Consider the following 25,300-nt stretch of genomic DNA (forward strand, 5'->3'; position numbering starts at 1 on the left):
AAACTGGCATCCAGAAGTTCTAGGAGATTCCAGTATTTCTGCTCTGATAATTTTTTCTAGGCTATATGATTTGTTGTAATGTAAAAAGCCTAACACTAACATTGGTAGTATATGCCACACTCTAGAAATCAGCAACTTCCTTACCTGTGTTTCTAGGAAAACCCAGAACAGAGAGACACGCTGCATTGCCAAAGTCAATGTGGGCCTGCCAAAACTTGTGATGCTTTTGGAGCTGGGCTGTATTTCATTAAAATAGTCATTCTGCAAAACCACTGACTACAGTTTGAAAGCCAGGTGAATCCCTGAGAGCAATGACACAGCAGTCTCTATTTCCCCCTCCTTGTCTTTTTTTACCCCAATTAAGATACAAATCCATCTAGTGTCCAGGTAGAAGTAGCTGAAAAATATCCTTACCCCAGTCTTTTTTGTTGCTGACTCTTCACTGTCACACAAATTAGTCAATCAGAAGCAGCTCTGAAATATTTTCAAATCCCAAAACAATCTCATGAGGATTTATTGTTTCCCTTTAAATATAAATTAAACCTTGCCTTATACTCTTGCCATCGGGATAATGTGAGGAGTGAGCTATAAAAAAACATGATTTATGTTCAGTACAAATATTTACATACACAGCCCTGCTCCTGCCATCATCACTTACTTTTAGTAGGAGTTCAATAACTGAGATCTCCAGAAGCAGAGTAATTAAAAAGTAGGATTTTTTTTCTTGATCTGAAAAAGAACAGACTATTTTTCCCAGTAATAGTTGCACTGTATTCTTTACATGTTCACTTAAACATTTTTCTCATATCATGAGGTGGAGAACTTTCAAAAAGGATATGCCTTCTACTAGAACTTATTCAAAGGTGAGCTGGTTTGGTTTTATTTTTTTACAAACGATTTTGAAATAACTATTTAAAAAACCCTCTCTTTAGGAAAAGGTATGTTCCCCAGACAGAAGAGATGCAGTTATCAAGGATGCCTGGGTTATATATCTGGTCTAGACTTACTTCTAACCTGGGCAAATCATTTAGTAAACAGTGATTTTGTCGCAGCCTGCGAGATTGCTTTACCCTTTTAACTCTCTCTCAGGGCCATGTCCAGGGCCTTGACAAGCTTCATGGAGAAGTACAAGCTCTGCCTTTTGCTGACATGCTCTGGGGCCGAATGACACTTACCCCTTCGCTGCTCGCACCAAGCGTTAGCACAGCTGTACAGATGCGAGCATGTACTGCTCTCCTTCCCAAAGGAGTGGGCTGGCTCCTCGAATTAGCCTTCCAGGAGGAATTCTGCCTCCCTTGTAACCAGCTGTGGCAGCAAGCAATAAATATGGATCAACAAGGCTCCACGCTGTGCTGCAACCTCCACAGGCAAGACCAGAAGAGCGGGGATTGAGACATATTTATCTAACTAGCAAGCATTTCTTTCCTGCCGGCTAAAAAGCACCCCAAGTTTGCACGTCTCAGTGAAGTTTACTGAATAACTGAAAACATGCTCAGTTCTGTTTTAGCTGTTTTGTTATAGGTGATAAACAAGCATTCCTTTAGGGAGGAAAATATAATTCTTTCTTCATTCCTTGTCAGCACAGTGCTGTCTATGCTCCAGCCTGGCATCCATTGCAGATTTACTCATTTTATATTTTATTTAGTAAAAGCAAGCCTATCTTGCTTAGCCCAAACTTCCTCAGAACTATGAGCATTTTAAGAAGGCAGACTATGCATTAAACCTAGCTATTTCCCTCTTTTTCTAGTGTTCCACAAGGACACACTTAAACCTGCTGGAAGGAAACGCACTAATATGGAGCAACCTCCCTAACTTCTTGCCAATAACTCTACTGAGGCAAAAAACAGAGTAGGATTTAGAAAAGGATTGCACGTATATTTGGATAATAAAAATATCCTCCATTCAGATCACCATTTCAAAGGGATAATAAACCTATTTTAAGGTACAAACCAACTCCTAAGACTCTATGGTGAAAAGGAAATTCCCAGAGAGCTGTTCATTACACAAGTTTTGCAGCTCTGTAGAACACCCAGTCATGTCTAAAGGCAGACTAGCGTTCTCTCGAGCGGTCTCAGTCAGTGTGGCACCTCCTGAGCGCCTTAACAGAACATAACTATCCACCAGATTCTGCAACACTATGGAGTAAATAAATAAAAAATTATAATGGCTTGCCTATCAGAGATTAAAACCACAAATTATTTTACAGTCCTAGCAAGAGGCCAGTTTTCATATATACCCAGCAATATTACAAAACCTGCTTTTCAAGCATGCTTAAAATACCATCCACGCCTAGAAGCTGATGTTCCCAAGCTGCCCTTCAATACTGACTGTGAAGGGATTGTGTTACTTTTCAGTTACTTCCTTGATGCCCTCCACAGTTTGCAAGACCATTTCGTTTGGTTGCTTGAGAGATGTGCAATATTTACACTGACTGACTGTCAGGAAGTTGGTGCTTCCAAAGGAATTGTTTCTACAGAATTAATACCAGTCTAAGCCACCTTCAACACAGTAAACCTGTAGGCATACTGGCACCCAGTGGTCCAGAGCCCCAGATACACGTTATCTTTGTTGGCTCAGGAAAGCTGTGGTGCATCGTCCACCCACAGGAAAATGTCTAACCTTCCAGTTTGCAGTTCAGTTTCTTTGTGCATTTGGTGATATTTTGAACTATGCTGCATAAAACAGAGTGTGTTGTCATATGACTTGGAAGAGGAACAACAAAGTGCTGGTTTTGTCTGTTCTTTTTTCTTACCTTCATTATGAGCCGTACGCAGAAAGAACACTCTACGGAAGAACACGGGAGGCAGCAATGTTACCTGTAATCAATGCAACTGATACAGCATTCCTACGGAGCTGTTCCAACTGAACGTTCTCAGAGGACCATTGCTACGGGGGGACTGCAACAGTGGGGTTTTATTCTCCCCCACCACCCAAGTACTAATACCTTGGGATGACAAAAGAAGACAGAGACTAAACAAGGCTAATCTGCTGGAGAAACCAAATACAGAAAAACTTTGTGAATTGTTTGATTTCTTGATTATCCTGCTGACCTGATTTCCTCAAGCACTTTTTCTCCCCCTCCTTTTGTTTGATGTACGCATCCCTTAGAAGATCTAGGGGTGAACTCAAGAGAGGTATGTGTTTTCTTCTAGAGAGGAAGCTATATGTACACAACTCACTGATGGTGTGCTTAGAACCTGATGTGATGCCTTTTGAGTTGATGAACGTCTTTCTATTGACTTAAAGGAGCTCTGAATGAGACCTTTATTTCCAACAAAAACTGTGAAATTACCTTTTTCAATAATTGATTTTTTTTTTTTCTTAGAGAACAGCTAGCACTGGACCCTGTGAAAATCCCAGGCCTACAGAAGTGCACACTAGAATGTGAATCTACTCCTCTTTGCCACAGACTATTTCTCTCCCCATCTCTTATCATTATTTATGTCCTATCACTGCTTCAATATAAATATTATTCCTTTATTTTTTTAACACTTGACATTTCTGTTGGCCCTGAACTTGTTTTATTTCTGAAGATGTACTTTTAAAATCTTCTACTGTCCTTTCAATAACCTTTTCTTCTATTGTGATTTCTGTGTGTTTGTATTTATCTTTCTAATTTCTCATTGTTCTGAGTCTTCCACAAATATAGTTCAAATTAAAGCCATTTTTAATGTGTTCTTTGTAGCCAGAACAAGCTCCTTTAGTTGCTTCATTTCTGTTACCTTGATCCTGTTCTAAGTAAATGGATAGCTAAAGGGATACTGCGAAAACATTAGAAATCTCCATTCCAGTAATAATCATGATTAACTCTCTGTAGAGCAGCAGTTAAAAAATGTTCCAGCCACAAGGCTAAATAAAAAAAACCCCAAACCAAAAAACAACTGATCTCATTTCTTTAAAACAATTTTAACTCAGACTCTCACTCCACTTGCATGGGATTTTACGTTACTTTACTGGCAGTGGGTTAAATACAATTTGAACTTAGGCAAAATGCCCATTGATGTTTATATGATGCGTGGCCAACTTAAACTTGCTGAAGGAACCTGAACAATAAATTTCATGGCTCTGTCATTCAGTTAGCGTATCAGCCTTAATGCAATAACAATGTTTTGCTCCAATTATAACAACTGCCGCAGCTACATTTTCCCTGAGCTCAGACTATTTGTCCGGCCTTTCATCCCGCTGATGTAGAAACCCAAGGAACGCATTCTTGTTGAGGACCGCTGCAGGCCCATCTTTGGGACACAAGCGAAGATAAACTCTTCTAGAATTCCGAACACTCCTGGGGTCCCCCTCATGCTACTGGCACACTGGTTTTAAATATTGCCTGTCTGTTAACTTTACTTCAACCCAATCTCACAGATTTACTCAGAAGTAATGGCTGCCCCGGTTGTCTGAAAATATCCATGTCCTTTGATGACTGGGCTGTTATCGAGGGCATTTCCGAGTTTCACCCTAACAGCGAGTGCCAGATGGTAAGATGAATCACAGAATCACAGAATGGTTGAGGTTGGAAGGGACCTCTGGAGATCATCTAGTCCAACCCCCCTGCTCAAGCAGGGTCACCTAGAGCAGTTGCACAGGATCACGTCCAGGCGGGTTTTGAATATCTCCAGAGAGGGAGACTCCACAACCTCTCTGGGCAACCTGTTCCAGGGCTCTGTCACCCTCACAGTGAAGAAGTTTTTCCTCATGTTCAGACGGAATTGTCTGTGTTTCAGTTTGAGCCCGCTGCCTCACCAGGGCTGAGGAGGGGGGGAGGATCACCTCCCTCCACCTGCTGGCAACACTCTTCCTGATGCACCCCAGCATACCATTGGCCTTCTTGGCCACAAGGGCACATTGCTGCCTCATGGTTAACTTGGTGTCCACCAGCACTCCCAGGTCCTTCTCTGCAGAGCTGCTTTCCAGCAGGTCAACCCCCAACCTGTACTGGTGCAGGGGGTTGTTCCTCCCCAGGTGCAGGACCCTGCACTTGCCTTTGTTGAACTTCATGAGGTTCCTCTCTGCCCACCTCTCCAGCCTGTCCAGGTCCCTCTGAATGGCAGCACAGCCCTCCGGTGTATCGGCCACTCCTCCCAGTTTTGTATCGTCAGCAAACTTGCGAGGGGGCGCGCTCGGTGCTCGCGTGAGTGCACGTGTGCGCGCGCTGGCTTCCGTGGGAGCGGGGCTGGGCGCTGGGAACTACGTTCCCCACAATGCCCCGCTCCGGCGCAGAGGGTCACGTGGGCGGTGGCGCCACGACGCCACGGCGGCGCGGCGAGGAGAGGCGGCAGCCGTCGCCCGGGCGACGCGCGGGGCGATGCCGCCGGGCAGCGAGGTGCCCCCGGGCTCGCGGCTCAAGGCGGCGCTCGCCCCGCCCGGCGCGGCCATGCTGCCGGGCTGCCCTGCGCCAACGGCCCCCGCCGCCTCGCAGCGCCGCGCCGCGCCGCGGGCTGCGCATCTTCCAGGCGCGGGGGCCGCTGCTGAGCCAGCTGCGCGGCCTCGGCAGCGCCGTCCTCGTCCGTGAGCGCGGGGCCCGCCGCTCCCGGGGCTGCTCTGCCCCCCGCGCACGCATCGCTCCGGGCGGCGGGGAGGGGGCGTAGCGGAACTAGCGGGAAGCGGCGCACAAGTGGTTCGGGTGCAAGTCTGAAGGGCAGCATGCGCATTTGCAAGTTATTAATATTTTTATTCTGTATAGACCGTTATCGCTTAAGATATCTACTGCCTGCATTTTTATGGGGAAGGCAGAAAAGTGTGCATTTTTACCTTTCCGTTTCACCAAAGAAACCGTCCACTTGAAAGCTAAATGGGAGAGTCCTGCCCTGTAGAAAAACAAGTGTCTGCTCACCCACGTTTGCAGGGGCGTTTCCTAATTTTATTATATGTATTTTTTGAGTCCAAAGTGATACACTTTGTGTCTGACTTTAAGGAGCCAGTGGTTTCAGCTGGAAATCTGCACTCAGCACTTATTAGAACTTATTATTATTAGAATTAAATGCAAAATGCTTTGTATCTTGCCCCCACAGTAAGTAAGCACTTCAGAAAAATCACTCATAGTAATATTTTAGGCTGATAGATGGGACTGTGCTTATATCCTTCCCTCTGTGTAATCCTGAGATTACTGCTTGCTAAATATACACTGCAAGATGCCACTTCAAATTTTGCAGCTGAGGAGTCGGCTAAATAGCTGTTCTTGCTTTTTCCAGCCTGCAGCCGCAGTGCTTGCGCTTGGCTTTCCAATTCTCCTCTGCTTGGTAGCTATCATTCTGAATTTCTCATTCTTCTTTCTCCTCCTTTTCTTCTAAGTTCTCACCTCACTCCCGCTGTGTGTACTGTGCTGGTGCTGTCTCGCAAGGATTGAGAGTACAGACCTCTGGCTGCTGGAGCCTCACGCTTTTTGGAGATAGCAATGCTTGTAATGGGCCAGTTGAAAGTGGAATAGGCATCTGATCTGAATTACAGATGTGTTTTAAGCTGTAATAAAATGCACAGAAAAATGAAGGTTATGTCGAAAACATTCTCTGTTCTTCCATGCACATTGCACTTTCAGTGCCTCTAAGCACTCTGATTTGTGCTGCAAGGCACCGAGGCCCATCTCTTTCCATACCTACTCATAGGGATCACACCACTTAGGTCTCCATAGGTATTGGTAGCTGAAGATACGGATGCCTGCCGAGCGCCGTGGATATCTCGCTCTCGACAGGCATCTCTGGCTTTTGCGCTGGAGCCCAGTTTGCCCTGGGTAGGCATCGAAGGCTATCGACATGGATCCATCTCAAGATGGAGTGGCAGCAATGCCTGTCGAATTCCGGACCTATCGATAGTGGTTAAGGTATATAATAAGTGGTGGGGTGCTTAAGAACTGCAGGGGGGTTGGGGGTATACCAACTAGATGGGGTGGCATAATAAGTGGTGGGGGGTGTAATAAGTAGTGGGGGGGGGAGGGCGTAATAAGTGGTGCCTGCTTGCGTGTGTGAGTGAGTGCATGCACGTGTGCCTGCGTGCGTGTGTGCATCAGAGCCTGCTTGCGTGAGTCTGTGTGTGCCTGAGGGCATGCGTGAGTGCGTGCCCGCGTGCGCTGGCTGCCCTGGGAGCAGGGCTGGGCGCAGGGAACTACATTCCCTCCTGCATTCCCAGGGCTCAGAGAGGCCGTGGGTGGTCAGTAATAGGGGATTTGCGTGGCAGCACGCTTGGGGAGCTGCCAGGGTAAAAGCGGAGGGTGAATGCAAGGGGGAGGGCAGAAAAGGCCTTGAAGAGAAGGCCTGGGTGAGCCTGTGGTGCCGCAAAAGGTGCGGAAATGTGAGCGGGCAGCAGCTGGAAAGTGGGATGTTTTTCAGTTTTATCAAGGAAAAAAGAAACCACCTCAGCTTGAAATTTAAATATAACAGGTAAACGGGCACCGTGCATCACTTGGTTTGAACTGGTGGATGTCTTATGATGCTTCTCTGTTAGCAGTGGTAGGAATTGTGCTAATAAAAAACATTATTTTTTTTAATCTGTTATTAATTATATAGTAGCAGCTGATGGGATGAACAAAAAAGATTGAGTGCAGTAAGTGCAGAACTTACAGATTTCCCTGGAAATGCTTTAATATTTGATGCTGAGATTGTTTCTTATGAGTGAACTTACAGTTGCAGCAGGTATTAGCTAAAATAGCCTGGGAAAGGGACGTGATTTTTTCCCCCCCTCACCTCCCCCCGTGCTCGAAACAGTGGCCGTGCGTCTCATTTTAAGTTACGTAGCGCGGTTATGGAAATCACCGGTGCAGGCGGCTTTCTCCTTTTCCAAGGTGGGGGCTGCGTGTCTCTGTGGCGAGGTGTTTAGCCTCCAGGCGCAGAGTTTTTCCTCCACAATTTATTTCTCCGTTTCCAATTCACACCGCGAGCTTTCCAAGGGTGCCCGTTCAGATGGGGGCGGATGTGCTACTGTTTCTTTGTGTCTAGGCAATTTCTCTTGCTGGATTTACTTAACTTTGTGGCTGCCTCCGGGAGGAAGAAAACAAATCCATTTTAGTCACATGATAGCCACAATCATACAATTGAACTCTATTTTATACAGTAGTTGTCACAAACACTATGTTGAAAAGATGCATTTCTTTCACTATGATAAACTCTCTCAAGTCAACATTTCTTATCTGGGTTCATAACACTATTAGTTGTGTTTATTGATGTGCAACTGTGGGGAAAAAAAATAAGGCAGAACAATGAAAATTCTGTGATCATTGACTGGCTTAGGACAGTTCTAGACTTGGCAATCATAAAATGGAATGCCCAGAATAGGAATGTGCAAAATCTGACATTTATTTTATGATGAAAGAAAACTGAGAGCAGGGAGATGCATTTGCAACATAAGCGAGAGTATGGTATGGTAGTGTGATTTTTTTTTTTTCCACTTTACATTCACAGACTTCACCAATGATGCACATTTTGAGGAAGCTTAACTTGAACTTAAGTGTCTCAGAATAGCAGATGAGCTTTTTGAGCAAAGCAGCGGGGAGCAAATATAGTTGTGGATCACCGTTGGTTTGGTGAGTGCACTGAGAAACTGCGTGTGGCAGTGGAGTTAAGGAGAGAAGGGAAAAGATAAGATTTTTGCTCCAGTTCAAACCCCAGCTCCAGGTGGCAGTTTTTCTTCTTGCCCGCAGGATGAATTGTAGAGACAACCTAAATGAGGAAGTTGGCATTGCTGGCTATAAACTGCTGAATTCACCTCTCATGGCAGTGTCCGTAGTTAGATCACCTAATCCAACATCCTGCAAATACCAGGCCACTCTGTTTCACTTTATTGCATTTGACAGAAGGGCATACCAGCATCTGAAGATACTGGGAGACAGGGAACCTATGTCTTTTGTCATTTATTTCAGTGGTTTATCATTCTTACTGTTTAAACCTTTACCTAATTTCAGCTTGCCTCTCTGTGTTTTCCTGTCTTTGGGTCTTGTTAGCCTTGTTCCACAGGATTTGAAAACCATGATACTGGGTATTTTGTCCAAAAAAGGTGTAATCAAGGCAGCTTTTTTATTTTTTTTTATTTTTATTTTTGTCCCTTGGCTTTGGTTCCTGATACCTCTTTTCTGCATCCCCTCCAATTTTTCAATGTCCTTAAAACATGAGAAGATGTCCATCTGCAGTACTTTGTTATCAGTCTCAACCATGCCTCGGAGATGTGTAGAATGACTTCCCTATCTCTATTACGTCTCCTCTTTCATGCAGCCAAGGATCATACTGAAAGTTGGCACTTATTTCAGAGTCACTGCCGTGCAAGGTACCATTCTCCACTATATAGGTGTGAATGGCAATTTCTATTCACAGGCTTCTAACTTCCCATTGAGGTGTAATACAACGTTCTTTTGTGTGGACCCAGCCTAACAAGCATCTTGGCCCATTCTGAGTGAATGTCCTCTCATCTTCACTGTTTAGGCTTCTGATAGTCTTTCTGTTGTCTGTTAGTTTTATTTGCAGGGATGTAATATTTACCTCCAGACTGTACATATTGAATTGTATTCAGAAGGGATTCTGTGGAATCCAGTAAGACTGACTCCTATTGAGTGGTGGTTTCATCTAACTTTTTTTTTCCTTTTTCTTAACACTTATTTAATTTAGTCAGTTTTTAAGCCGTTAACTGTATACCTTAGGGCTTTAAAAACCTTCAGAATTCTGAGTATATTGCATTTATGTTCTTGTCTTTATCAGCCAAACTTATAATCCCCTCAAAGAAATGAGGCTTCTTTGACTCTGCAGGACCTGCTCACAGAAAATAGTCTACAAAGACATTTGGAACAACTCTTCCGCTTGAGAATTAAAACGTTGTGGAATGTTGTAAGTAGAAGAGACCTTAAACACGGTTTAACTTTATCAGTCCTTTCGTGTTTCCAGATATCCATGCTGGTTAATGTTGGCATCTTTTCTAAGTGTACTGAGCATGTTGCTTAAGGAATTTTATATGAAATTTTTGCCACCTCTCTTCAGAGGTCTGTGCCTTTTGGTCAAATTTTACTCAAACCTTGGGATTAGAGCAGTATATGGCCCCAGCTTGACCTGTTTTCAGTAAATTCATCTCCCCTGCAAAACGTGACAAGTTTCCCTTTTTAACAAAATGGACACTGTCTGACCGCATTGCCGATCCATTCCTTATGAAGCTGAAAAATTAGAAGGTTGAGTAAATTTGTCCTCCTTTACAAATATTTTTTCTATCCATTAAGCACCTGCAGTCTCAGACTGACCAGAATCTGCATTTTACTTTGTTGCTTTTTTCTGAGCTCATGTTTTTTTTCTGTACAGCAATTGGAAAAAAATTGAGAACCTCTTTTATGAAACATGTTAACTAACTGCAGGCTTGTTTAAAGTCCACGTATGAAAAAAGTACTATGTTATGCAACACAAAGAAAAACAAGTATGGGAATCGAAAAGCACATTCACAAGCTAGCTTTTCTCTTGCCTGCATATTTATTTTATACTGAGGTAAAATAACAAGAATTCTTTCCAAGTCTCATGTCTCTTTTGTCCCTCTAGCCATTAATGAAAATGTAAGACTTCAGAATAAAATTATTGTGTATATGGAACAGTCAGTACACATATCTAATATAAGGGTAATGTCAGAGTAGTAATGTCTTTATTATTTCTTTTGCATATCTTTGTTCATGTGATTTATTAACCTTGATTTGTTTACTGCTTGCATTTTTTTCTGCTTGTATTTGGCTTATTTTTCTCTGTGCAGTGATAAGTAGCTAGAATGCTATCATTGCTAGTTCTGTTGCCTACTGAATTCTTTTTTCTGAGATGAAAGTGTGCTTCAGCTGTGTAACTATCAAAGAAGCATGTGATCCCATCCTCACTGTGCAGAGGGAAAACATCTATTTCAATCTCTTTTTACACATCTATCAGGGCATGGCTAACTTCTATGGAGATTAGATTGTTCTTGAGCACACCACAGCATCAGCGTTAGTATAATGAGAAATGACATGAAAAGTGGGGAAAGGAATTAGCATGAAAGTTGATCATCTTTTTTTATTTAGAAATGGAATAATTTTTATTCCTTCTTTATGAAGTTTTCTACTAGAGAACCAAAATCATACAGAGAATGTGCACTAATTCTGTCAGTGGCAAAAGTTTTCAGCTTATAATGCTAGAAATAGTCAAGAAATGAACATTTACAATCCCTATAAAAGCCTCTTTCCCCTTTAAGACAAAGTCTCTAATTGCGATATGTAGGCACGAATATTTAGCCTTTTATATAATGGTATACATTCCTGATTTATTAGAAATGAATGAGAGAAGAATAAGATACTCAAGAAAACACTAGCACTTTAACATGAAATCAGTAGCAGAAGCTTTAAACAGCTTCTTGCTGTTAGTTTCTTGCTGTATACTGACACCCTAAACATCATCCTGGATTCTGCGGAACTCCCAAGGGCTGTTTCTTACCCAGCACAGCGCTTAAGCACATACTTACCTCTAAGCATTTATATAATTCTTCTGAGATCTGTGAGGAATAGTCATGAACTTAAGGACAGAACAGCTACAGAAGTGCTTTGTGTGCTTTTGTTAATTCAAGAACAGAATGCTTTTAGCATGTGTGTTTTTTGTTTTTTGTGTGTTGGGTTTTTTTTTTGCCATTATGATGTAGACTCTGCTGCTCTCTCATGGGACTCTATTTTTGTGTATATGTTTTATTGGATGAAAAACAAAAAAGATGATGATTTTCCTTTCTAGAGAAAAGGTAATACTTTCCCATGTGTATTGTTATGCTGACTTTCCAGGCAGAGAGGAGCAACCAGGGAATTGTTAGTCTGCACGTTAACTCTAAAACCTGCCTGCAACCACTAAATTTTTTAATGCATTCTAGCCTGATCCTGCTGCGCACTTTTTGACAACACTCTAGGTACAGTTGTGTCTCCGTGACTGCCTGGCATTGCAGGTTCAAACCTTTTTGCACACACTAAGCCAAACCTTATGTTCCTTTCAGGGTTGATGATGTAGCAATTGAAGGCACGTTATTGCACTACATGTGATAGGGTCGTCATTTGTACTAAACATGGTGTGTGTCAGACTTAACATGTCAAAGGGTATCTCTGCATGGCAAAATATGGCATAAGCTAAAGGTGTCTTAACTCTGCATGCCGTATTAATACAGTTACATTGCTTTTGGTGGCCAAGCCAGGACCTTCAGAGCTCTCTTGACTTGAAACTGCTGTATGCATATGCCCCAGGATAAAAAGGAGTCCCAGGGAGTATAATGTCACCCAGGAGCTGTTTCATTACCTTGTTGAAGCATTCGTTTTGCATGTGTAATGTTTTTTAACCTGTACAACATCACAATTTAAGAAAGGAAGGGGGGAGGGAAGAGCTGATCTTCCCATTTCACAGATTGAGGTGTGGAAAAATGGGCTCAAGGCCACAGGTAAAGTCTCTTGTGATCTGAGAACTGAATGCTTTTGAGTCCCCAGTTGTCATGTTGGCCTCTGCCTTGACCGTTTTTGAGAATACGCTCCTCTTCTGCCACAAAGCCAGAAGGAGTTGAACTGAGACCACTTGTGTGCATGGGTCTTCGTCTTCCTCAGCTCTAATGAGGCACTGCACTGAACTGCTACTTTGAGGAGCCTGCGTGCGTGAGTGGGTGCGTGCGTGAGTGTGTGACTGAGTGCTTGAGTGGGTGCTCGCTGAGTGAGTGCTCGCGTGAGTGAGTCTCACTCATGTCAGTGTCGCTCGCGTGAGTGCGTGCATGAGTGAATGCTCGCGTGATTGAGTGTGTGAGTGCATGCTTGTGTGAGTGCTCACATGAATGAGTCTGTGAGATCGTGAGTGCATGAGTGATTGCGTGAGTGAATGCTTGTGATTGAGTGCGTGAGTGCATGCTCGCGTGAGTGCTCACGTGAGTAGTCACACAAGTGAGTGCTTGCGCGACTGAGTGCGTGAGTGCTTGCGCGTGAGTGCTCACGTGAGTGAGTGCTTGAGTGAGTACTTGAGTGCGTGAGTGCTCACGTGAGTGCTTGAGTACTTGAGGGAGTGCTCACGGGAGGGAGGGAGTGTGTCAGTGAGTGCTCGCATGAGTGAGTGCTCATGGGAGTGAGTGAGTGCATGAATGCTCATGGGAGTGAGTGAGGGCGTGAGTGCTCACGTGAGTGAGGGTGTGAGAGAACGTTCACATGCTTGCCTGCATGCGTGAGTGCTCGCATGACTGAGTGTGTGAATATGCAAGTGAGTGGTCACGCGTGAGTGAGTGCACGCTTGCATGAATGGGTGCTCGCGTGAATGAGTCCGAGAGATCATGAGTGATTGAATGAGTGAATGCTCACATGATTGAGTGTGTGAGTGCATGCTTATGTGAGTGAGTGCTCACGTGCGTAGTCATGCGAGTGAGTGTTCATGTGAATGAGTGTGAGTGCATGCATGAGTGGTCGAGTGAGTGATAGAGTGAGTGCGTGATTGTGTGAGTGGTTGCTTAAGTGAGTGCATGCTCGCATGCGTGAGCACTCGTGAGTGATGAGTGCGTGTGCACGTGAGTGCGTGTGCGCGTGAGTAAATGGTCGCGTAATTGTGTAAGTGCGTGATTGAGTGTGTGAATGAGTGCGTGAGTGCTCACGTGAGTGAGTACTCACGTGAATGAATTCGTGACTGCATGAGTGCTCGCGCGGGAGAGTGCTCGCGTGGGAGAGTGCTCGTGTGAGTGCTTGAGAGAATGCTCAAGTGAGTGAGTGTGTGCATGAGTGAGTGCGTGCGTGAGTGAGTGCTCGCCTGAGTACGAAAGTGAGTGTGTGAGTGCCTGAGTATGTGAGTGCTCGCTTGAGAGAGGGCTTGCATGAGTGGTTGTGTGTGTGAGTGGTCGCGCGAGGGAGTTTCTGTGTGAGCACGTGATTGAGTGCGAGGGAGTGCGTGAGAGAGTGCTCGCGTGACTGAGTGCTCATGTGAGTGTGTGCTCGCCTGAGTGCGTGCTCGCATCACTCAGTGGTCGTGTGAGTGCTCAGAGAGTGAGTGATTGCATGAGTGAGTGCTCACGTGAGTGAATTCGTGAGTGCTTGCCTGAGTGCCTGAGTGAGTGCTCGCCTGAGTGCATGAGTGCCTGCCTGAGTGAGCGAGCGCGTGAATGAGCACGTGTGTGAGCGAGCGTGCGAGTGAGTGAGAGTGCTCGCGTGAGAGAGCGCTCACATGATAGTGCTCGCGTGAGGGAGTTGTGGTGTGAGGGAGTGAGTGCGCGCGTGAGCGCTCGCTCGCAAGAGTGCTCACATGAATGAGTGCTCGTGTCAGTGAGTGTTCACGTCAGTGAGTGCTCGCATGAGTGCAAGTGCGTGAGTGAGTGCTCGCGTGAGTGCTGGTTTGAGTGCGTGAGTGTGTGAGAGAGTGTTCACGTGAGTGAGTGCTTGAGTGCGTGAGTGAATGCTTGCGTGAGTGCTCGCTTGCGTGAGTGAGTGCTTGTGTGAGTGAGTGCTCACTTGCATGAGTGCTCGTGTGAGTGCATGCGTGAGTGTGTGAGTGCAAGCGTGCGTGTGTGAGTGCATGTGCCTGAATGAGTGCTCACGTGAGTGCGTGACTGAGTGCTCGCGTGAGAGTGCTCACGTGAGTGCATGAGTGCTTGAGTGAGTACTTGTGTGAGTCCTCGCATGAGTGCTTGCGTGAGTGCGTGTGCATGAGTGAGTGCTCATGTGAACGCTCACATGAGTGCTCATGTAAATGCTCACGTGAGTGAGTGTGAGTGCTCGTGTGAGTGCTTATGAGAGTGAGTGTGTGAGCGCATAAGTGCGTGAGTAAAGGAGCGCTCACCTGAGGGCATGAGTGCTCGTGTGAGGGAGTGCATGCGTGAGTGCTAGTTTGAGTGAGTACTCACGTGAGTGCATGAATGAGTGCCTGAGGTAGTGCTCGCTTGAGTCCATGAGTGTGTGAGTGCGTTAGTGCGTGAGCACACGCTCCCCGGAGTGCACACTCCCCAGAGTGCACACTCCCTGGTGGGCTGGCTTGCCTCAGTGCTCACTCACCTGAGTACTTGCTCTACTGAGAGCACACTCCCCTGAGTGCCCACTCTTGTGAGTGCATGTTTGCATGTGTGAGTGCTCACTCGTGTGAGTGAGTGCGTGAGTGTTCACATGAGGGAGTGCTCGTGTGAGAGTGCTCACATGAGTGAGTGCGTGCGTGAGAGTGCATGAGTGCATGTGTGCTCACGTGAAAGCGTGAGTGAGAGCATGTGTGCTCGCGTGAGTGCATGCATGAGTGCATCTGCGTGCATGAGTGCGTCAGTGCTCACGTGAGTGCGTGAGTGAGTGCTCTCGTGAGTGGTCACCTAAGTGCATGAGTGCGAGAGTGAGTGCGTGACTGAGTGCATGAGCATGTGAGTGCTCGCGTGAGAGTGCTCAGGTGCATACGTGAGTGAGTGCTCGCGTGAGTGTTTGCATGAGTGCGTGAGTGTGTGCCCACGTGAGCGAGTGCATGAGTGCTCACATGACTGAGTGCCTGCCTGAGTGCTAGCGTGAGAGAGTGCTAGCATGATAGTGCTCGCATTTGTGAGTGATTGCGTGAGTGCTCGCATTAGTGTTGGTGGGAGTGCTTGCTCGAGTGAGTGCTCACGTGAGTGTGTGAGGGAGTGCGTGAGTGAGCGAGTGCATGAGTGCTCGCTCGTGTGAGTGCTTGTGTGAGTGAATGAGTGCTTGAGTGTGTGAGTGCGTTAGTGCTGGCATGAGTGAGTGCTCGTTTGAGTGCTCACGTGAGAGTGCTCGCATGAGTGTGTGAGTGATTACATAAGTGAGTGCTTGAGTGAGTGAGTTCTCACGTGAGTGAGTGAATGAGTGCTCGCGTGAGACTGCTTGCGTGAGTGAGTGCGGGCGTGAGTGCGTGCGTGAGCTCTCACATGAGCTCTTGCGTGAGTGAGTGCGTGAGCGAGTCAGTGCTCATGTGAATGAGTGAGTGCTTGTGTGAGTGCTCGCGTGAGTGCATGAGTAATTAAGTGCTCGCATGCGTGAGTGCTCGTGTGCGTGAGTGCATGAGTAATTGAGTGCTCGCGTGAGTGAGTTCGTGAGTGAGTGCTCGCAGAGTGAGTGCATGTTTTAGTGTGTGAGTGCTCATGTGAGTGAGTGCTCATGTGAGTGCTCGCTCGCATGATTGACTGCTCAAGTGAGTGCCTGAGTGAATGAGCGCTTGCAGGAGTGAGTGCTCACGGGAGTGCTAGCTCGCATGATTGAGTGTTTGCGTGAGTGTGTGAGTGAGTGCCCATTTGAGTGCTCGAGTGCGTGAGTGAGAGCTCACATGAGTGAGTGCGTGAGTGAGCGCTCGCTCGCATGATTGAGTGCTTGTGTGAGTGCTCGCTTCAGTGAGTGCTTGCGTGAGTGACTGCTCGCATGATTGCGTGATTGAGTGCGTGAGTTACGTCTCTCACATGAGCACTCACAAACTCACGTGTTCGCGGACTCATTCACGTGAGCAATCGCTTGTGTGACAGCTCATTTACGTGAGCACTCGCGCACTGACTCACATGAGCACTTACACACTCACTCAAACACTTGCACTCATTCATGCGAGCACTCTCACGTGAGTACTCTCTCACGCGCTCAGTCACTCACACTCAGACACGCACTCACGTGAGCATTTACACGAGCACTCACGCTTGCACCAACTCACGTGAGCACTCACGTGAGCATGCACTCATGAACTCCCGCATGCACTCACTCAGGCGAGCACTCGGGATCATTCACTTACGCACTCACTCATGCACTCACGCGAGAATTCAGTCATGCGAGCGAGCTCTCACTCACGTGAGCTCTCACTGACGCACTCACTCGCGTGGGCACTCACACGAGCAATCACTCAAGCACTCACTCACGCAAGCCACGCCCCTCGGTATGCATCGCTCCCTCTCCATCTCAAGAGGCACTGAGGCCCATCCCTTTCCATACCTACTCATAGGGATCGCACCACTTAGGTCTCCGTAGGTGTCGGTAGCTGAAGATACGGATGCCTGCCGAGCGCCATTGATAGCTCTCGCTCTCGACAGGCATCTCTGGCTTTTGCGCTGGAGCCCAGTCTGCCCTGGGTAGGCATCGAAGGCTATCGACATGGATCCATCTTAAGATGGAGCGGCAGCGATGCCTGTCGAATTCCAGACCTATTGATAGTGGTTAAGGTATATAATAAGTGGTGGGGGGTGCATAATAACTGGGGGTGGGGGGTGTAATAACTAGATAGGGGGCATGATAAGTGGTGGGGGGTGTAATAAGTGGTGGGGGGGCGTAATAAGTGGCATGGGGGTGCAATATGTCAGAGGGGGGTGTAGTATTTGAAAAGTGAGAGTAATAAATGGGAGGGCAATAATTGTCAGGGTGGGGCGATACTGCTCGATATCGAACACTATTGATAGGCCCTGAAACCGCTCCTTCTCGACAGGCATGCATAGCTTTTGCTCTGGGGCCGATGTTGCTCTCGGGAGGCATCGCTGCCTATCGATGTTGACCGTTTTTGATAGCGGCAGGCCTCGATGAGTATTGATTTCCACCCGTATTGCTCGGGCACGACATCCATAGCTAGCCGTTTCCCATGGTGAGTGCGTGAGTGAGTGAGTGCTTGAGTTTGTGAGTTAATGCCTGCATGAGTGCCTGCGTGAGTGATTGAGTGCCTGAGTGCATTAGTGCATGAATGAGTGCATGCGTGAGTGTGTGCGTGGGGGAGTGCTCGTGTAAGCGTGTGTGTGCTCGCTCGCAAGCATGAGCGCTCGTGTGAATGAGTGCTTGTGTCAGTGAGTGCTCGCATGAGTGCGAGTGCATGATTGAGTGTTTGCGTTAGTTCTCATGTGAGAGAGCACTCACGTGCGTCAGTGCGTGAGTGCGTGCATGCATGAGTGCATGTGTGTGTGAGTGTGTGCCTGAGTGCATGCATGAATGCTTGCACCAGGGAGTGCGTGCTTGTGTGAGTGCGTGCTTGCGTGAGTGAGTGAGTGCACGAGTGAGTGCTTGCGTCAGGGAGTGAGTGAGTGCACAAGTGAGTGCTTGCGTGAGTGCGTGCGTGCAGGTCATTGATGAAGAAGTTGAACAAGACTGGACCCAGTACTGACCCTTGGGGGACACTGCTAGCTACAGGCCTCCAACTAGTCTCTGCGCTGCTGATCACAACCCTCTGAGCTCTGCCATTCAGCCAGTTCTCAATCCACCTCACTAGCCACTCATCTAGCCCACACTTCCTGAGCTTGTCTATGAGGATGTTATGGGAGACAGTGTCGAAAGTCAAGGGAGACAAAATCCACTGCTCTCCCCTCATCTACCCAGCCAGTCATTCCATCATAGAAGGCTATCAGCTTGGTTAAGCATGATTTCCCCTTGGTGAAGCCATGCTGACTACTCCTGATCACTTTCTTGTCCTCCACATGCTTGGAGATGGCCTCCAGGGTGAGCTGCTCCATCACCTTTCCAGGAATGGAGGTGAGCCTGACTGGCCTGTAGTTTCCCGTGTGCTCCTTCTTGCCCTTTTTGAAGACTGGGGTGACATTGGCTTTCTTCCAGTCCTCAGGCATCTCTCCTGTTCTCCATGACCTTTCAAAGATGATGGAGAGTGGCCTAGCAATAACGTCCACCAGCTCCCTCAGCACTCGTGGGTGCATCCCATCAGGGCCCATGGATTTGTGGGTGTCAAGTTTGCTTAAATGATCTCTAACCCACTCCTCCTCGACCAAGGGAAAGTCTTCCTTTCTCCAGACTTTCTTGCCTCCAGGGTCTGGGGTTCCTGAGGGCTGGCCTGAGCAGTAAAGCCTGAAGCAAAGAAGGCATTCAGTAACTCTGCCTTCTCTGCATCCTTCGTCACCAGGGCACCCACCCCATTCAGCAAAGGGCCCACATTTTCCCTAGTCTTCCTCTTGCTACTGATGTATTTGAAGAAGCCCTTCTTGTTGTCCTTGACATCTCTCGCCAGATTTAATTCCAAATGGGCCTTGGCCTTCCTCGTCACATCCCTGCATACTCTGACAACACAACTATAGCATAACGGGAAAACTCTAAATCTACTTCTAGGCACTTTCCTCCTTTCCTACCAGCAACCTACCTTCTCCTAGGAGTGGGTGCAGATGATAGCTGTAGCACCATCTGCCAGTACTGGTGACTGGAAAGAATATAGCCACCTTCATAGCATGATTTAAGCTTGGTACAGGTACAGACCTTGATATAAGCAGTTTCCTGGTCCTGGATCCTAGGCCACAAGTCAGGTTGATAGTATTCACAGTAAGCAGGCTACAAACCATCCAAAATATCTGCTGGGCTTTGCTCAGCCCTGGCATGATTCTCGCAGCTCAGGAGGTGAGGAATGCCATGGCCGCAGCTTGCAGGTTTGTGTTATGAGCAATGGTCATGGCATGCCATTCCAGAGTGACTGCCACCCTGATGAGAAAAGCTGGGTTATGAAGAAGAGGCAAGATTTGTCTGTTCAGATGAATGAGGACTGGGCTTGGTATTTTTCATGACATTAGTTGGTCAGAGCTGATGCCAAGACACGTGTAGGATGGTGGCAGTTACACAGAGGTGAGTGTTTAAGTCTCCTTGCCTTACTTTATATCAACAGGCAGCAGAATGGTGACAGCTTGGACAGCTGTTCCTGTGTCCTCTTCCATTTCTGTCAGGTCATCCTGCTTTCTGGATGTAGCTTTCTTGTTTGCTTCATGACTAAGTTAGGAGCACTTGGCTTAAAAAGTCTTTGTGGCTCCTGGCACTTGCAAAAAAATGTTTTAAAACTATTATTATTTAAAATGCCATAGTCATCAGAACTACAGCTCATTAATAAGTTAGACACAAATGCTTTCATCAAGTGCTTTATCACAAACTTCACAGAGAGAAAAATACGTTCACTCAGCCCAGAGTGAAAACTTGCATGTAAAACAGACATAAGCTGCTTTATAAAAAGTTTTTGTGTTTTAGTTTTTCTAACCTTTAATTTAGTTTGCAAGACTTGCTTAAAGCTGTCAGGCTTTTGGTTACTAAGTCTTGAGGGCCACTAGCAATTTAGTGTTAGTTATTCAGTGGGAGAAACAAAATAGCCACACTACTGAAGGATTAAATGCATATCTATTCATAGAATATTATTTCTACTTAATTTGAGCAGTCTAGCCAGTGATGTGAGAGGACAACAGAAATCACACTTCACAGGTATAGAAATTTTCATGAAATGAAAATTGCAGAAAATTTACTTGTTGTTAAGTACTGCATTACTTGATGTCAGATGCAACAGAAAGGATCCCTCTCTGTCTCTCTTTTTCTCTTCTATATTCCTCTATTTCTTTTTGGCGAAAACAGACTGCTTTTCTTCACCAAAAGGCTAAACAACATCTAAAGAACATCTAACATCAGTAAACACCTAAAATACCCTTTGACCTTTGCACTGCTGATGGCATATTTATTCTCAGAAGATGATCAACAGTAAATGTAATTTGAAAGCAATTTGCTTATTCTGACTTTTTTTGCTTGCTGGTTTTTGCCATTCTTGTCTATTCCCTCTTCTAGAGAAGAAGCATGTGCCAGCTTACTCAGTCAAGTTTGACAATATAGCTGTGAATTCTTGTTTACTCTGTAGAAGATGACTGCACAAGATGTTCCTCGTGCCTTTCCTATGGTGGATGTCCCAGACCATGCCCATTACACAACTGGAGCAGTCATTCTTACAGTGGGAATCACAGGAACTCTGGGTAATTTCTTGGTCATCTATGCTTTCTGCAGGTAACTCTTTTGTTTGGATATTGTTTCAGTACTCGCATGGATGGTCTTTAACAGCACTGTGACTGTGTTCTGCAAATGCAGCGCAGAACCCCACCATAGTAATGCACTGAGAGACATTTCACTAGGAAAAAAGTGGCAATCTGTCATTTTGCTCTGATTTCTTCCCATTAAGCATGGTCTGTTAGCAAAACTGCAAAGAACCACCCAGATACTCCAAGCAATAGAAAAGGAGCCAAAGCAGAAAACATTCAGTTCACTTTCAGCTATTGGCTGTTCTGCACTGGACCAATGGGATGTTTTGCTCCTGCCTCTTCCACATGACTTTTCTATCTTACACGTTTCCTTCCTCCTGTCGCTTACTCCTCCTTTGCTCTGTCCCCCTCTGTCCCTTACTGGCTATGAACTTTCAGCACATTTACTACCTCTTTGTTGTTAATTTGTTGTTAACTAAAGTCACATCCCAACTTTTATATCCAAAGGAAATCTGATCTCTGACCACAATGTGATATTTGTACCATTCCTATTCGTTCATCTGGTTTCTGTTTTGTCGCACTGGGGCAGAGATCACTGACATCATGTCTAGGCCAGTGAGGTCCTACTTTTTGATTGGTCTTTAGGCACTACTGTAATAAACCTAAATAATAACAATTATATGATAATTTTTACTGTGTTAGCTTAAATCACTGAGGTGTGGACCAAACTAATCTTGGTCCAGAGGCTGTATCTATCTGGTGAATTAAACAGTAGATTATGAAGGGTGAGATAGTGGCAAGTTTTCCCAGACAATCTCACATTTTGTTAGGTCTGTAACAGAAAACAGTGTGTGCATTCTGAGTAGGTACCAACGCTTTGGTGTGAATGACACAGCTTTCGGGACAGAAAGGGTGCTGGCATGAAGACTAGATATGTGAGAGAAGGATAAATTACATGAGCTAGCTTAGTTCTCCAGCTGGTCCCACACAGGAAATCCAGTCACAGCAGTTGCAGTTCCAGTAGAGGACACAGAGGAGAATGGCCTGTTTTCATCTGAGGATGTTATGAGGACAGGAAGGGATACTGATAGCAAAGCAATGGTGATACCAAAAGTGTCTTAAATAATGGCAAAACTCTAAGAGACAGCCAGCTGTCTAAAACAGAATTATGTTCAGTAACTCTGTAGACTAATGAACAAATATACGCGCCCCCTTAGGCATCTACTACTACTATCTCCTTGCTCCTAAATTGACACTTAGGATAGACCTAGTGATTGATTATGGATCAGTGCAAAGAACCCATAATTTATTTTGATATTTTTCAATTGTGTCTAAGACTGAAAATTTGAGAAAGGAGCTAAAAAGCTACACTAAACCCCAGACTGAGGAGCTCTCAGATGAGCTTGTATGTGTACCCTTTAAAGCATTGTACTGTACCATTGTGAACAAAATACGCAGGCAGGATATGCTAAAGGCTGGCTATTGCTCTTTTCAAAGTCAGCATCTGGTCCAGCAAAATGAGTGTTGTGGAGAAGAATTAATATAAATCAAAATGCTTGATGTGGTACATAGTGAGTTTGCTTAATCCCTGTATTTGGAAGTCACTGCTGATCTTGTCAGCAGTGGAAAAGCCCCTTTCCCTCCCCCTCAGCTCAGCATGACCCAGATCCAGTTAATCCATAGAGTACATCAGCTTTAATTTCCTGTTAGTCATGGACATGCAGTGCACTGGGTCAGGATATTTAAAGAACAATGTGGTTTATCCCCATCACTGAGCTGTTTATCAAAACAATCCTCTAAAACACACAGGAGTATAAGGGTATAAAACTGAGCCTTGCTTGTGTTCTCTCATCAGGGAAATGAGAAGCACTCTGCTCTAGCTTGTTATGTAGTGTGCCTTGGTATCTGTGAAGCTGCCAAGGCTCATGGGAAAGAGGAACAACATAATTAACTGGGCAACAGAGTTTAGCAACATTCCTTCTGATCTTTTCTTTCTAGGAGTAGGAGCCTCCAAACACCAGCCAACATATTCATCACCAATCTAGCTATTAGTGACTTCCTGATATCCATTACACAGTCTCCAATTTTTTTCACCAACAGTCTCCACAAACACTGGATTTTTGGTGAGAAAGGTCTGTATATACCATTTCTAAGAAATTACTAAGTATGTTCTTATGCTAACAGTAGTTAATGCAGTATTTCCTAGTCCTCAGGTACTTCATTTTTGCAACCTTGAGAACTTTCTTTGAACTATTTTTGTGTGTGGGCAATGAATACATTCCCACCATGGAGAGGAAAATTACATTTATGAGATAAAAAGGAGACACTGGCAATGTGAGTCACAGGACTAGTCCCATATTGCCAGCATTCTTTCCCAGAAATCTCATAATTTAGTTACTAGCAGAATTTTACAACAAAGGAGCATCAACTCCCAACACACCAGTTTAATAGCTGCTATAGGTAACTTGCTCAGGAAATTTCACCAGAAAGCCTCGCAAAAGTGAGTTTTCACAACAAAATATTAACTGAACATTTTCTATGCATTCAGTAAATGTTCTTGTCAGAATCAGGGATAATTTATGATTTATAGAAGATATCTGGTCGTTGCTGTATGACAACAGTGACTAGAATGTCTGACCAAAAGATTCATCAGTGTTTAGAAAAAAACCCTGTTCCCTGCCCAAACCCATTTACAATTTAAACAGTCAGTATCAGATGAAAGATGGTTTCAAGGGATTCAACCACACAGGGAGAGATGGTTATCAACTCTTTCAGCTGTCTCTTTAAAAAAAAAAAAAAAGTGTAACAAATCTTCAAAGCTGCTCCTTCTTGTTGTTGGGTTTTAATCCTCCATCTGCTACTTCTGTCACCATTTAGATGTGTTTAAAATGCACGTCAACTGAACTTTGCTGAATCATCCTTCTCTCATTCCTGACTCTCCAGAATCTAAAACCCACCCCCTGATCTGGCAGGCAGAAGGCTACCCACCTGCAGGAAGGTCTCCGACCCCAGCCAAAATCTTAGTGTGACTTAAGTCAATAGCAAAACTGCTGCAGACTTCAATAGAGTGGGATTTTCACCTTTGATATAGGAGGTATACGTACAAATCAGTCCTAAGAAGTCATGCTCAATAATGTACAAAAAAATCTGTGGAGTAAAGATGCTTTCATTCTTCCTATATAGTTGTAGCAAGAGAAAGACTAGTCTATGTATCTTGACCAGGTAAGGATAGAGAGGAAGGTCAGAGAAGTAATGTTGCTATTTTGATTACTGATGATCAAAAGCATGTTTTTTTGCATTCCATGAAGTGTCTAATTGCACACATGAAAAAAAATGCTTCTAAGCATTATGTTGTTTGAATAATTAAAATCAGACTCATGAATATATTTATAGTTTGAATGTTTACTCCAGTTATGCTGACCTTTAGATATAAATGATTCCATGGTATCAAAATAGCTATAACATATTGTTAAGCAAAATAGTTGTTTCTAGGGGAGCTGCAGTAAAATTGGAGTTAAACAAGATACCATGGGACTGCTAAAATTTTCCTGCTAGAAACATTAGAAGCCAGTGAGTGAAAATATCTTAAGTATTATAGTCTCCAGCAATATGAGCAAACCAAATCTTTAAAGTTTATCTCCATGGATTATGTAATTAGCAAGACAGACAGTAGCTTTGAAATAGAATTACAACTGCTGGAAAACTGAAGCTCCATTGCTTTAAGAATTCCAGAAGACACTAGTTCATAGGAAACACAGACTTGAATTCTCCCAGAAATGGTTTCTTAATTAGCATGGGTGGATTAATTTCACTGCTACCTCTGTCATCTTCATTGAAAGGCTGTGAGCTGTATGCTTTCTGCAGAGCTCTTTTTGACATTACATCTATGATCACTTTGACGGTGATTGGACAGATATTTTGTCATCACAAAACCTCTGGCTTCTCTTGGAGTGATGTCTAAGAAGAAGGCACTAATAATCCTGGTAGGAGTCTGGCTGTACTCTTTGGCTTGGAGTCTCCCACCCTTCTTTGGATGGAGTAAGTGAAATGGAATAAAAGTTTGTTTGCCTCATAGCATGGGGAAATGATAGATTAAAGATTGGTCTGTTACAGGTGTAGGAGAAGGGTGAATTAATGGCTTGCATGTTAGGCTTGAAGAAATCAATTTGAGGAAGATTGCTAGATATGTATTGAAACCAAGGATCTTGAATTAGAAGAAAAGAAAAACAGTGTGTATATCATGGTAAATTACATGACGCTGGCACTCTTCCTTGAACTCATTACTTATGATATAAAGAACAGCAGATAAAATCAAGGCCGAAGTTTATGAAAAATGGACTTGCGTATTATCCCATACCTACTTCTGTTGAGTCAAACTGAACAATATAAAGTAAAGGTGAAATTAATAAATTTTTTTTCTGATGACTTTTTCCTGAGTGCTGGCAATGCAAATCTCTTTATTCATATAAAATCCCTTTATTCATATAAAAGAGGAATACAGTCTGAGTGTTTTGTGCAAGTACGTCTTCAACGTATCTTGACTGTATTCTAGAAGGGTAAATTGCACTAGGAGTTGGTCACACCATTCAGACAGCCATTGGTGTCTTCACTAAGGCTTCCAGTAAGGATGGCGTTTAGTAATAACTAGGTAACTAATTTGCTTTTGTAAATGTAAATT

General features: G+C 44.8%; 1 protein-coding gene across 1 annotated transcript in view; it reads left to right on the plus strand.

Moving 5' to 3' along the window:
- OPN4 (opsin 4) overlaps positions 1-25,300 on the plus strand; it is a 34,788-nt gene that overhangs the window by 3,356 nt on the left and 6,132 nt on the right. Inside the window, 4 exon segments of the mRNA XM_067299595.1 lie at positions 20,511-20,650; positions 22,621-22,754; positions 24,462-24,525; positions 24,527-24,660. Coding sequence (XP_067155696.1) covers positions 20,511-20,650; positions 22,621-22,754; positions 24,462-24,525; positions 24,527-24,660 — 472 coding nt within the window.

The sequence above is a fragment of the Apteryx mantelli genome, chromosome 7, assembly GCF_036417845.1.
Source record: "Apteryx mantelli isolate bAptMan1 chromosome 7, bAptMan1.hap1, whole genome shotgun sequence".
Classification (NCBI taxonomy): domain Eukaryota; kingdom Metazoa; phylum Chordata; class Aves; order Apterygiformes; family Apterygidae; genus Apteryx; species Apteryx mantelli.